The 14,886-nt window shown below is 56.8% G+C and overlaps 1 protein-coding gene and 1 pseudogene across 1 annotated transcript; one reads left to right on the plus strand and one right to left on the minus strand.

Annotated features, from left to right (window-relative positions):
* LOC119108401 (cytoplasmic FMR1-interacting protein-like) overlaps positions 1-11,207 on the minus strand; it is a 13,988-nt pseudogene extending 2,781 nt beyond the window's left edge.
* Positions 11,208-12,985: 1,778 nt separating this feature from the next.
* Positions 12,986-14,719, plus strand: LOC119108402 (cell division cycle protein 16 homolog). The gene is made up of 5 exons (XM_037231973.1): positions 12,986-13,258; positions 13,343-13,615; positions 13,673-14,218; positions 14,249-14,532; positions 14,656-14,719. Exons 1-5 carry the CDS (start codon positions 12,986-12,988, stop codon positions 14,717-14,719), a joined length of 1,440 nt encoding a protein of 479 aa, XP_037087868.1.
* Positions 14,720-14,886: the final 167 nt, after the last annotated feature.

Consider the following 14,886-nt stretch of genomic DNA (forward strand, 5'->3'; position numbering starts at 1 on the left):
GTGTGCTCGTGCGGCGCGTGCAATGCTGCACGGGCCGCGCGCGAGCGAGGAGGGGAGACACGCGGCTTAGAATGGGCACGCTGAGAGGGGACGGGGCGCGGACGTCACAGCCCGGCGCCGGGCGCGGGCCGCGACGGCTGCCCGCGCCGGTCAGAGGATGGCGCGGAGCGCTCGGGTGATGCCGACTCACTCATAATCGGGAACAGAGTCGAGAGGGCACACCGGGTTCAACAGAGTGGCCCGGAGCAGCTCCAGACTACAGTGACAGCAGCGTTAACATCGCACCTCTGGAGCACAAATTCGGGGTGAAAGGGGACGTGACTCCCGGCATGTTTAGGCATTCAACTTGAGTGTTGCCGACCAACACGCTTTCAATCCGCTAACGGAAACGTTCGTTAACTTTAGCAACGAAAGCATTCACCCTCTGCCTTATAGACATCGTGCGGCGGCGAGGCAGCTTTACACTGGGACGGGAGGGGTGGGCCCGGGTGTGCCTCCAGTCCGGACGGGCCCCGGCACGGCGCGGTCGGGCATCCAGCACGGAACACCAACATCAGCGCGCTACTACGCTTGTGCGGCACCGACGGCAAAGCGTCGAGTGCCGGTTGCAGTCTGGCCTCGGCTGGCCGCCCAGGACCGACCACTATTTCGGAGCATCCAGACGTCCGCTACTGACACACGGCAGCCAGGCAGCGGCCTATGGTGCAGCGAGAGCATGGACCCGCCTCGGACGGGTGCAGACGGGCCACACTCGGACGGACTCCAGACACGCACAGACAACAGGGACGGCAGAACGCGAGCCGGTACTCAGACACGGACAGACAACAGGGACGGCAGAACGCGAGCGGGTGCTCAGACACGAACGAACAGGGACGGCAGAACACGAGCGGGTGCTCAGACACGGACGAACAGGGACGGCAGAACACGAGCCGGTACTCAGACACGGACAGACAATAGGGACGACAGAACACGAGCCGGTGCTCGGACACGGACAGACAACAGGGACGGCGGAACACAAGCCGGTGCTCAGACACGCACAGATGACAAGGGCGGCAGAACACAAGCTGGTGCTCAGACACGGACAGACAACAGGGACGGCAGAACACGAGCCGGTGCTCAGACACGAACAGACAACAGGGACGGCAGAACACAAGCCGGTGCTCAGACACGGACAGACAACAGGGGTGGCAGAACACGAGCCGGTGCTCAGACACGGACAGACGACAGGGGCGGCAGAACACAAGCCGGTGCTCAGACACGGACAGACAACAGGGACGGCATAACACAAGCCGGTGCTCAGACACGTACAGACGACAGCGAAGGCAGAACACGAGCCGGTGCTCAGACACACAGACGACAGAGACGGCAGAACGCGAGCCGGCACTCAGACACGGACAGACAACAAGGACGGCAGAACACGAGCCGGTGCTCAGACACGGACAAGCAACGGCCCCAGAGGAGGCGCCGAATCAGAGCAACGGGACAGATACACATCAAGGCGCACGGCTGCACTGAAGCGCACTACAATTAAGATAGTTCGAGCCAGGAACACCCACATAAAACTACGGTAGGAAGATACCAATGACGTCACCGCGCCCTCCACCCCAAGCAAGGCCACCACTCGACAGGAAACAGGATCGTATCTCGAGACTCAAAGCCATGAACAAAAACAGGAGTGACAGAGACACGGGACACAGACACGGAAATGTGGCGACGCGCAGGGAGCAACGACAGAAGCCCAAGGGCAGATACAGGGCCACTGCATCTGACCAGACCAATTGTTCGGCAACAGGCGACCACAAAGCACTGCGGGAGCACCAAGAGAGAAGCACAACTTAAGGATTGGCACACAGCACCGGCGTACACGTGCACAGATCCGACGAGACGGTTGTAAACGGGATCAGCCCGCGACGGACTGGATACAGGGACAAGCGGCGCTCAGCGGCCCACCAAACCAAGCCACGGGGGGACCATCCCGCGTCCGATCGTGACAGACAGACCACGAGACACAAGACCCAAACCCAGCTGTCACTGGCACTCATCTGACCAGACAAACACACATGGACACATGGAGACGAAGACCAGGGGCAATGAGGAACGGCCAACGTCTGAGAGACCTGGGAGTGCTCCCGCCCGCCCGGCGTCCCCACACGGAGGCCCACCAAACAGACAAGAGCGGCCGGAGGAAGCACACCGCCGCCGGAGGCGCGGGCACACAGGAGGGCATCGGCTGCGGTAGGCGCCCTCTCACCTGGATGCGCTTGCCCATGGTCATCTCGAGGTAGAACTCGCGGGTACCACAGCTGCGAGAGGTCGCAGCACTGCTGCAGGAACTCGCTGATGTTCAGCAGGTACGGCAGAAGAAGTACGTCTTGTGGAACTGGTCGATCTGCAGCAGGTACGGGCCGTCGATGTCCCTTGCGCAGCGTGCGCTTGCCGCCAGACTTGTCGGCGATCAGCGACTCCAGCATGGTGCGCACCATGTACAGCTGCGTCGAGGACGGGCCTGGGGGGGGGGGGGGGAGGGGAGGACGCGTCAGCCGGCACACCCGCAGACAGACAGGCGGACGACCATCAGCCCGCCGCCTCAGCAGGGCACACCGCATAGACAGACAGGCGGCACGACCATCAGCCGCCGCCTCAGCAGAAGCGGGATGGAACGCTCGGTCGGACCGTCGGCCACAAACGCGGGTGTTGACGCCACAAACACCCACACACATCGACAGCTGTCGTCCCCGAGCCAGCTCTGAGGTATCTGGGTCGCTTCCGTCCCAGTGTCACCCGAGCACACCTCGGCCCAACCGGACCGTCCCTCAAGCCCTGACCGAGCGCGGCTTCTGACTGACCTCACGCCCTACCTGACCTCACCGCTCTGACCTCACGCCCTGACCGAGCGCGGCTTCCCCCGATGGTCACCCCCACCGGCCGCCGAGCGGCTGACCCGCTGACCGGAGCGGCCGGGGCCGGCCAGACAGCGGCACTCACCGACGCGCCGGCGCGGCACCTTGATGCTGAAGCCGCTGTCGGGGTCCTTCTTCCCGCGCAGCATGGGGTCGTCCTGCGGCCTGGAACGCCGTGCTGCCAGTCGGCACACGTCTCCCGGATGGACGTGATGATGCTGGCGGCGGGGCAGACGCCGGTCACGCCTGCGCGCGCGCTCTGACGCGCGCACATCGAACGGCGGCGCACTCACCGCACGCGACGGCCAGTGGGGCATACGCATACCTCGACCAGTCGCAAACGTGCCTGCGAACCAGAGCTCACTGACCGGATATATATGTGCATACAAAAAATATATACAGATATATAACATATATACGTGTATATATATATACAAATATATACAATGGCAAAATATATAATATTATATATATATATATATTATATATAATATATATATTACTGGGTCAACAGTGCGTCCCCGATCCTGCCGTGGCACTGACAGTCGCCCTCCCAGACAGACACACCAGCACCGAGCCCGGGACGCGCCGCCGCCGCCGCCGCCACCATTCAGCGCCGGGCTCACCTCCGGACCAGGTCCTTCTTGTTCTTGATGACCTTGCGCAGCGGCTCGCGCGCGTCAGCTGGATGAAGTCCTGCAGCTCGGCGTAGATGTTACGCCGGATACCGTCGCTGAAGGCCGTCTCCATCTTGGCCATCAGCACCTGGAGGCCCTTGATCATGGCGATGACCTCGATCAGCGCGAACTTCTCGTCGTCGGTGTAGTTGTAGCGCGTGGCCTGACGGGGGGGGGGGGGGGGGGGGGCCGGGCAGTCAGCGGTGAAGCAGTGGCACCGCTGGTGACGCGGAGGGAGGGTGGGGGCAGGGCACTGGTCAGCGGTGAGCAGCGACAGGCCGGTGATGCGGCGGCCGGACCAACTTCAGAAAAGGCGTGCAGCACGCCGTGTAACAAACACACAGAGCCTGGTATGGAGGAGCGGAGCGTGATAAGCTCCATAGCAGTCGGCTGTGACATCCCGGGTCATGCTATCCCCTGCCACTCGTCTCCGCCCCGACCCGTGGCCTCTGACGCTGTGAGCCGCCACTGACCCGCTCGTACTCCTCGGCCTCAGTGGGACACTCCTTGTTCTGGTGGTGGTCGGTCGGGTGCAGCAGCTTCCACGAGTAGAGCTCCGTCACCACCGACGTCCACTCGGAGAGCAGCTGGAGGCCGCGCAGCGCCAGCTCGCCAGATGGCCCGGTTCTCGGCGTCCGTGCGCGGCGAGTCCTTGTACGTGGTGGTCACCTGGCGGCGGAGGCGGCGGCGCGCGCCGAGGTCAGGCAACCCGCCGGTCGGACACAACCCCAGCTGCAAAGCTCAGCCACTTTCCACCGGCCGCAGCCCCAGCAGACGCCGCTGCCTCATAAGAAGTATGCTAGGCCGCTTACTCCTGCATACTCGCCCGCTTTCAACGCGCAAGGGATCTCAGGAGGAGTCCAGGTTGCTAGTGCATCATGCTGCACTAACATGAAATGTTTTTTCCATTTCAGTGGCTGGGCTGAACATATGCTGAGAACTGCAGATTTTCTGCTACTAGTTCACAAACTCAAAACGCCCCCCCCCCCCCCCCCTCCCCCTCAAGATATGGATCAGCAACATCAGCGTGGCCTGGATACGGCCAATAACGTCAACAGGGAAATATCCCACTTACAGCAGCCCCCATCCGCACCCACGCGCTAACCGTCCCGTGCCCGTGGCCGCTCCCCCACCGGGCAACGCCTGGGGCCCGCACCTCGTTGCTGTATCTGGCCAGCTCGGAGATGTACTTGAGGTGGTCGTCGCGGATTTGCGGCAGAGAGCTAAGCAGGTCCGACTGCGGGTGCGTCTGGTTCGTGTTGGCCAGCGGCCACTTGGACGGGTCGAAGTTCTTGCTGCGCCGCACGTAGTTGAAGGGCGCGATCTGCATGTCGCCGAAGAGCGGCACCACCTCCAGACCCTGCGGGACGAGGCGGCCGTCTCAGCGGGGGGCACCACGTATGGTGGACGCCCGGCGTCCCTTCCAGCACCGGCGGTGCCCGGCCATCCCGCACCCGTCACCCGCCCCGGGGAGGGCTCGACCGACCCGCTCACCGGCACGTGACGGCGGGAGGGGAGGAGGTGAAGGATCGAGGCCAAGAGGGGAGGGCTCGACCGGGCCCGCTCACCGGCACGTGACGGCAGAGGGAGGAGGTGAAGAACCGAAGCCGAGACGGGAGGGCTCGGCCGGCCCGCTCACCGGCACGTGACGGCAGAGGGAGGAGGTGAAGAACCGCAGCCGAGGACGGGAGGGCTCGGGCCGGCCCGCCCACCGGCACGTGAGGCGGAGGGAGGAGGTGGAGGATCCGAGGCCAAGAGGGGAGGGCTCTGACCGGCCCGCTCACCGGCACGTGACGGCGGAGGGAGGAGGTGGAAGAACCGAAGCCGATGGGGAGGGCTCGCCGGTCCGCTCACGGCACGTGACAGGCGGAGGGAGGAGGTGGAGGACCGAGGCCAAGAGGGGAGGCTCGACCGGCCGCCCTCCCGCACGTGACGGCGGAGGGAGGAGGTGAAGAACCGGAAGCCGAGTGGGGAGGGCTCGGCCGGTCCGCTCACCGGCACGTGACGGCGGAGGGAGGAGGTGGCGGATCGAGGCCACGAGGGGAGGGCTCGACCGGCCCGCTCACCGGCACGTGACGGCGGAGGGAGGAGGTGGCGGATCGAGGCCAAGAGGGGAGGGCTCGCCGCCTGCTCACCGGCAAGTGACGGCGGAGGCAGCAGGTGGCGGATCAAGGCCAGAGGGGAGGGCTCGCAGACAGCTGCAGAGGCTGGGCCGGCCAGCCTCACACACACACCAGCTATCCGCCAGATGACATGACGTGAGGAGCGACCGGGCGGGCCACCGGCCGGAGCGCGGCGGCGGCGTGGGCGGCAGGCCGGCATCGAGTGAAGGATATACCACGGCCAGGAGCTACCATCCAGGCAGCGCTCCCATCTCTGAACGAAACACACAACAGTCACGTGGCTAAGCGTGCAGGTACCTTGAAGATCTTGTCGATCTTGCTGATGCAGATGCGCTTCTTCTGGTCCAGCTTGTTGATGTTGCACTGTTCACTGTCCATCAGGAACAGGCCGAAGCCCATCACCTTCACCAGCATGTGCTTTTCCTGTGGTGTCAGGTACATCTGCCAGACCAGGTGGTCGTCAAATCTCAGAACACGCGGCGCCCCCCCCCCCCCCCCCGTCCATCTCCCTTTAAACAATACTGCCTGATGACTCATGCATGCACGCTTGAGTGTCTAGATATAGTGACATAACTTCCTAGGGTGGTCATGAATCTCAGAGCTAACCGGTGCAAGGAAAACAGCTTATCTTTACACAAAATTCGGGGCTCTGTCCCCAAATCAGTCTCGCCGAAGCCTCAAGTCTGTGCTCTCACCTTTGTTTCGTACATATGCACGCAGATATTGACCACGTCGGCCAGCAGTTCCTCGTAGTTGATGATCTTCTCGAGGTTCTCCTTGACAGTGTCGCGGATCTTGTTCTGGGTGGCCAGGAACATGGAGAGGTTCTGCGACTCCTGCAGTGTCTGCGAGTCAGCCATCACCTTGAGGAACTGCGCCGCCCTGCGGATACGACCGCGGGTCATATGCCACACCTCACAGTACAGTGAGACACGCTGCAGCATGGCTACACATGACAAAACTGGGTGATGAGTAAACAAATAATATGCATTTAAACTTATTTTGAAAGTCTGACACACCTGAAAGCAGGCATGCAGAATTTATACCATTTACATTTTAGTTGAGATCTGACAAACACAAGTCAGAAATGTCACATATGAAACAATTTGATTAAGCACAAATCTGAGACATGAGGTCATGACTATAAAACGAATAATGACCATAAGTCTCATGGTGTATAACAACAGGGCATAGAACAGGTCAGCCGCAATAACACCGTCAAAGGTTGGCTCGGTACTGTATGGCATGTTCGGTTTTTGGCCCTATGTAAATAACAACCATCAGACTGAAGGTCATTGTTCCTTTTATAATCATGTGAAATGATCCCAATTTCTGTGAATAACCATCCCTGTAAACCAGGTGTTTACATTCAGTGATCTTTTCCACACAAACACACAGTTATGGTTCCCATTTTGGAACACTTCTCATACTGGATCAATTTCCCGACGAGCAGACGCTCAGCAATGTGGAGTCATTACTGGGCAGACTCCCCACCCTGCTGAGACGCTAGAGCACAGCTCTGGCGGCGCCACGGTCAGTGACGGGCGGCCCTTCGCCGCACCTTCTGTACGTGGAGTAGTCGTTCTTCACGCTGGATTTCATATTCTTCAGCTCGTCCAGCACGGCGAACATGTTGATGAACTTGCCGAGCGTGAGCAGGTAGGCCTCCGACACGAAGTCCTTGCGCTTCTCCTGGTGACAGAGCCGCTTGACCTCGGCCGAGAAGCGCTCGATGGCCTTGCGCTGTCGGGTCGGGCGGTCCGCCGTCAGGGGCGGGGCGGCCGTCTGGCAGCCCGGCGGCGGCGACCGCGCGCCGCTCACTCACAAGGCGACTCACGCCGCCGATAACACGCGGGCTGCGCGGTGATGGCAACACTGACACTCCTGACAGACCAGCAACGTTTCTCGCGACACCTCAATGGCACGAAGCGTGTGCCAGCAACATACACCATGCGATATCGGCGCCGTGAACATCGGACAGCGTCGGTTTAACGCAAAATAAAGAAATTTCGGACCCTTCCGCAAGGCGTATTATGCGTCGCAATGACCCCTGCACTCTAAGAGAGAAGGCGTGCCCACCACTCACCTGGAAGTACATGAAGTTGAGCAGCTTGTCCACCTCTGGCCCCAGCACGTCCACCGTCTTCTGGTAGATCTTGACACGGTTCGGCTGCTCGTTGGACTTGGGCTGCGGTATGGCACGCGAGCAGCACCGCCAGGTGTACAGCATCACTGCATGCTGATGACCCTCCTCCAGCAACTCATTCTGCCGGTGCGAGGCGACATGTACACAAACGGTCCCGTGCAAGGCCAGTGGCAGCAGTCTCGCACGGCGATAGCACAAACATCGCCATTCGTGTCACTGCAACTATCATCAGGTCCGCCGTCATCCACAAACGTTCTGCAAGATCGGCATTCGCAGGCGTCAGAACGAGGATTGAGTGTTGACATGATAGTGGTGTGCGCTGTGTTGCGAGTGTTGAGTGCCAGTATCAGTATAGCCGGGTGACGAAGCTGGGGGCCAGCTGCGTTCAGCTGGAAGCCGGGCGCAGTTCAAAGCCTCACTGCCCATCCGGGTTTGCACCATGTTGATCCGGGTGCTGACGAATCTCCGACCACAGCGTGACACCAATCGGCCACGCCGCGACCGCAGCATCCGTAACTCAGCCTCATCACGGCCACTCCAGACGGCCACACATCACATACAGCACGGCGACCGTCCCAACACACCACAGCTGGAAGGCAGGAGAGGGGGGAGGGGAGGGGGGGGGGGACTCCGCACGCGGCTCGGCCCGCCGACAGCCGTGACCTGGCAGTCCAGCCACTGGCCCGCTGGCTGGTGACCACGTGACCGTGACACGCCAGCTGGACGGTGACGCAGCAGCCGGCGGACAGTCGGCGGGCCGCCGGGCCGGCCGCGCGGCGCGCCTCACCAGATTGGCGTGTACGGTGGCCTCCTCGATGTACTTGGCCACGCCCGACACGAAGGCAGTGCGATCCTCGAAGTTTGTGTCGAAGTTGGCGTGGTAGGCGACCGAGCACGCCTGTGCCTCGATACAGGGCTGCTGGTCAGGCAGTGACAGCTCCTCCAGGACCTCCACATTGGAGAGTGCGTCCTCCAGTGTCACCTTGTCTGAGGCCATGGTGGCTGCTGCTGGCAGGCAGCACATGCAAACTGTCAGCAATAGCATGCATCTGCTGCTCATCAATCACATGTTGCCATGTCCACTGGCACAGATGTCAACCTACTTGAAAAAGTTTTGAAGATTGGTGTGAAATCATGACTAGTCAGTATACATGTGAAGAGGCAGTGCTTTATTCTGAACAGATTATGTAGTGGCATTATCTGATCTGACATAAAGTACACAAAATTGATACATTGTCTGTCTGGGAACTAATCATGTTTAATATCATGTTATTTTGGATACTTGGGTGCACTGACAGAAAAATTTGAATGAAACACATCTCAGAAAATTCAACTTGCTTAGGAAAGAGAATGCTGGCTGTAATTTCATACCAATCTGCTGTCTTCAAAGCTTTTACCTCACCTACTTTTCTGGACTAGGTAAATGATCTAATAAAGGCTATTGAAGGTGACCTTAGGGTGACACGCTGCCTTATGTGGATAAACAGCAATAAAGCATGACAAGAAAATAAACTACTGACTTATAACCAGCTATATAGCCATGACATGATACCAACAACATCTATTAATTTGTGCACTGATAGTTGAAGTATACAATGCATGGCAGAGATATCATGTGTGAATAATTATCTTTTTCAAATGCCATTTTACACACAGCTGTTGTATGAGGCTTAGTTCTTCATTTCATACATTCCTAGAACAGTCACTGCATAATATGCATTAATGATATTTACAAAACAAAGATATCATGTCAACTTGCCTCAGAAAATATTTCATAATCTCTCTACAAACAATCTCAATGATCCCAGTAATTTTGATTAGGAGCATCAAAGTGTAAAACTTGACAAGACTGTGCATACTGTGCAGAAATGGGTCAGGGTGTACTTTCCTACCTAACATTAGAAAAAAATCATTGTACACCATTTGTTGTGCTTAAGGCAGGACATATCATAAATAATCACAAAACAGGTAGATTCATGGTCTTACCTTCGATTTTTAAAAATAATTATGATGGCAAGCTCCCGAGCACCGCACACACACACAGCAGCCGCAACACCAGCGATTACTGTGCGTGGTCACAACATTACTGCGCATCAAGCAGCATCAAGAACCATAAAAATGTACCCGCCAAGGTAACAAGAACCCATGAAATTTGATCCTCAATGCCGACCTGGACGATGGGTTGCAGGGAGATTGGGTGGGGAATGTAAAGCAAAATGAGAACATGGGGCCAAATAAAGCTCACTATATGGCACCTATAACATGCATGGACCATGGACACTAATGGGACACTGGGTTGCAGGGGATATGGGGTGGGGAGGTTAGTTAGGCTAGGTTAGGTTAGATTAGGTTAGGTAAGGTTAGGTTCAGTTGGTTTGGTTTGGTTTGGTTTGGTTCAGTGGGTTGGGTTAGGTTAGGTTAGGTTAGGTTAGGTTAGGTAGGTTAGGTTAGGTTAGGTTAGGTTAGGTTAGGTTAGGTTAGGTTAGGTTAGTAGTCAGGTTGGATTCTACCTGTTTTGAGATTATTTATGATATGTGCCGCCTTAAACACAACAAATGGTGTGCAATGATTTTGTATAATGTTAGGTAGGAAAGTACACCCTACACCTAGAAACAGCCATGTAATATATAATAGCCACAACCTCTATTATGCTTTTACCTTTGCTCAGTTAGGACAATGCCAGGTCATTTCCATCATAGTAAAGGGACATATTTCATTGTTATGGTCTTATAACTTGCATCATAGGAATTCTGCATGTTCATGAATACTTGTATCATGTATACCACTTCCACTCTTTTTTTGGAAACTCTGACAAACTGCAGGTTGACGGCCTGCAGGTTGGCCCATATTGATCAGTTTGCAGCACAACAATGGTGGCAGTGCATGGTGTTGGTCCAACACATATTGAAGAACTAATCCTGCTGCTATGAAGAAGCAATATTTTTAGAAACCATGATCATGATGGCATGGCCAGAAGGCTGCAACACCTAAACATGAAAAGTGCAGTGCCAATTACTTCATTTTACAATGTTATCAGCAGGTCAAAATAAAGGTACAAACACTGAACGGTTATACTGGTACATAAATCCCATATGCTTTAAGAAATTGGCACTATATTGACTTCCTATCTAAGCTACATCTACTTTGATAAGCCTCAAATGCGTGGTCCGGTATAAGTTGCACAATGTGGCGCACTCTATAAAGACTGAAGAGCATCGGGTCGGAGAGTACTGGTAATTCGCCATCGCAAAACGAGTAAAAAAAATCAAATGAACAAAGCGGTACCATGTAGTTCGATCAGCATCGCTCACCTTATGCGAAGTTGCCGAAACAGACCCCGGACTTGGGCGGTTTCCCACACACTTTGACTAATAACGCAGAATTTTTTGTTGATATTTGTTAGCGTTACCATATGCTTCCATTTCACAAGCTTTTCTTTACTACGCTCTCGTCCCAGATGCAGCTACTTCCCACGCTCCCCGCACTGTAACGGCGGGAAGGTACATTCAGAGGCGGCACATTAGAACAACGGAGGTTGGTAGGGCCGTTGTGTGCGAAAACTCCGTATTCCTGCATTTACTCAGCGTCTGGCTTGCGATTTAGATAAAATATCAATATCATGGATGGCTGAAGGTTTTCTGAAAGGGGAGATCCTGAGAGATGAACTTGAAATTGTTTGGTGTTGCGCGTGAGCCACGGATTTGTCTGCTGCTCCACAGTGAAATTTGAATTTAAAGGTCGCCGTGGTGTTTGGTGAGACTGTCATACAGGTAGATCTAAAATCGTGTCATGGTCAATATTCGCATAATTTGTTAACAGAATGTAATGTGTAGTTTGTTTTCGGATGATGTGCCTGCAAAGTATAAGGCCAGTATGCAGTTAACCATACTGGAAACATAACCATAACTATTGATTTTCCAATCAGGTTGTAATGCCATTAGCTATTTATGGAGGATTGTGGCAGGGGCTTCCCCCAAATAAATTTTTCACATTTAGTTGAGTGATGTAAAGATATGAAGTTGAGTCAGCCTTGTTGAATTTCACATGAACTTAGGAATGGGCTTATGCAAGTGTGTATAGTATTTGTGTTTTTTGGATCTTCTAAAAGCTTGCAGAATCTTTGTTGTAGTGAGTCAAATGGTTACTGAAAATTTGTCATAGGGATGAATGTATTATGTCTGTCTATAGAACAGAAGTATTCTGAAATTTCAAGTTACATGTGCAGCACATCTTGTGTTCTCAAATTGTATTAAGGATTAGTTTAAGCATCAGCATTAAACATGCATCTTTCCATGCCAGTAACCACACATCTAAGACTGGGATGTACGACAGGATTTGGTGGGTGGAGCAGGAATCTGAGGGAGACAACATGGCCTGAAAATGGTGTATTGAATGGGGAAATGGGGAACTATGGGTATGATTGATAAAATTAAAAGGAACAGGATCACATTTCTGGAAGGTTTGGGAGAATTGTCTCCTGTCAAACAGGGAACATACCCATGCATCTCACTAATGTATCTGGAAATGAAAGATCATGCTGTGTTTAGTGTTTAGTAAAAATGTACATTGTGTGTATGTTGATGCATCAACTACTGAAGCTCCAGTGCATCACAGTGCATATGGTGAACATTTGGTAAAGTTTTACAGTGGTATAGGATCATTAAAAGCATTTAAGCATTAAAACTTTGCACATCTAGCACTCACCAATGTTAAAAATTGTTTGCACTTTGTTGAATGGGATGGGGTGCAGCTGAGTATAAGATCTGAGTATCATGCCTAATGCCAAGTAGATGAGTTGACCTCAATACACAAACTGGTTACAGCAGCACTGATGCAGGGAACAAACATGATGGGCATTTGGCATGATCTTTCTTGCAATTTAATATAGGATTTTCATGTACCTGGTTGTACCTGGTTTCATGTATCAGCTTACATTGTGTTCTTGTTGCCAGCACCAGCTATGTGTAAGATAATAGGATGCTCTAAGTGGCATCAAATGCAGATGTCAGTCCTGATGACTGCTTATGACATGATGACCCAAGAACCCTGATTAACATTATGATTGTGCAGTTCCCACCAGTGGGTCACATTACACATTGTCTTCTACAGTTTGGACGTGCTGCCACTGACACCTTCACCATGGACCTGGAGGCGCTGCGGGCGGTGGTGCAGCGATACATCCACAACCACATGTACCAGGCAGCCTGTTACTGGGCAGACAAGGTGTTCTCACTCTCGGGGGAGGCGACCGAGGACCTGGTGACGCTGGCGCACTGCTACCTGCTGATCAAGCAGCCACAGCGGGCCGTGCAGCTGGTGCGCAGCTCCGGTCTGCACCGCACGCACGACGAGTGCCGTTACCTGGCGGCGCGCGGCCTGTACGAGACGCGCGCCTTCCAGGAGGCGCTGGCCGTGCTGCAGCCGGAGCTGGAGGAGTCGCCGGCCGGCCGCGTGCCGCTGCTCGACATCGCCGCGGTCGGCGGCGGACGCGACGAGCCGGCGCACCTGCTGCTGCTCAAGGGCCGCGTGCACGAGGCGCTGGAGAACCGGCCGGTGGCGGCGCAGTGCTACCGTGCCGCGCTCATGGCCGACGTGCTCTGCCACGAGGCGTTCGACGCGCTGCTCGGCCACCAGATGCTGACGCTAGACGAGGAGCGCCAGCTGATGGACGCCCTGCCGCTGGAGCGTCAGCTGCCGGCCGCCGACGCCGACGCTGTGCGCCGGCTCTACCAGCTGCAGCTCAAGAAGTACACGGCGCCGGAGGAGGCGGCCGACGCGGCCGTCCCGCCGCCGCTGGCCGCCAACGCGGACGTGATGGCGTGCCAGGCTGAGCAGCACTACTACAACTGCGACTACGCGCGCTGCTTCCGGCTGACATCCGAGGTGCTGGAGCGGGACCCGGACCACGCGCGCTGCCTGCCCGTCCACATCGCCTGCCTGCTCGAGCGGCGCAAGACCAACGCGCTCTTCCAGCTGGCGCACCGGCTGGTGGACGCCTACCCGGAGAGCGCACTCGCCTGGTTCGCCGTCGGCACCTACTACTACGCCATCGGCAAGATGGAGCCGGCGCGCCGCTACCTCAGCAAGGCCACCACGCTGGACCCCGTGTTCGGGCCGGCGTGGCTGGCGTACGGGCACAGCTTCGCGCTGGAGAACGAGCACGACCAAGCGATCTCGGCGTACTTCCGCGGCTCGCAGCTGATGCGCGGCTGTCACCTGCCGCTGCTGTACGTCGGGCTGGAGTACGGCCTGACCAACAACGCCCGGCTAGCACGCCAGTTCCTGGGCCAGGCGCTGGCCATCGCGCCGCGCGACCCGTTCGTGCTGCACGAGCTGGGCACCCTGCTGTTCGCCGGGCGTGAGTACGCCGAGGCGGAGCGGCACCTGGCGGCGGCGCTGCAGCTGGTGCAGCAGGAGTGGCACACGGTGGCTGCCGACCGCTGGGAGCCGCTGTTCAACAACCTCGGTCACACGTACCGCAAGCTCGGCCGCTACTCGGACGCGCTGGAGGCGCACGAGCAGGCGCTGGTGCTCGAACCGCACAGCGCATCCACCTACGCCGCCATCGGCTTCACGCACGCGCTCATGGACCAGCCGGCCAAGGCGGTGGACGCGTTCCACAAGGCGCTGAGCCTGAAGCGGGACGACGCCTTCAGCACGCAGATGCTGGGCAGCGTGCTGGAGCAGCTGCTGAGCAGCCAGGCGCGGCTGGACGAGCCGTCCATCGCGCTGCTGGCGGCGGACGGGGCCACGCCCGCCCCGTCCGTCACGCCTTGCGCCGCCTCGGCGGCCGCGCTGGCCGCCGCCAGTGACGTCAGCCTACGGATGATGGACTCGAGCGGTGACATGAGCCTCGAGCTGGACGATAAGTAGGTGGGCGGGGTGCGGGGCGGTGCCGCGCTGGCCGCCGCCAGTGACGTCAGCCTACGGATGATGGACTCGAGCGGTGACATGAGCCTCGAGCTGGACGATAAGTAGGTGGGCGGGGTGCGGGGCGGTGCCGCGCCGGCCGCGCCGGTGCCTGCGGGACGGAGGCTGCA

The sequence above is a fragment of the Pollicipes pollicipes genome, unplaced genomic scaffold, assembly GCF_011947565.3.
Source record: "Pollicipes pollicipes isolate AB1234 unplaced genomic scaffold, Ppol_2.1 Scaffold_6686;HRSCAF=7923_pilon_pilon_pilon, whole genome shotgun sequence".
Lineage (NCBI taxonomy): Eukaryota > Metazoa > Arthropoda > Thecostraca > Pollicipedomorpha > Pollicipedidae > Pollicipes > Pollicipes pollicipes.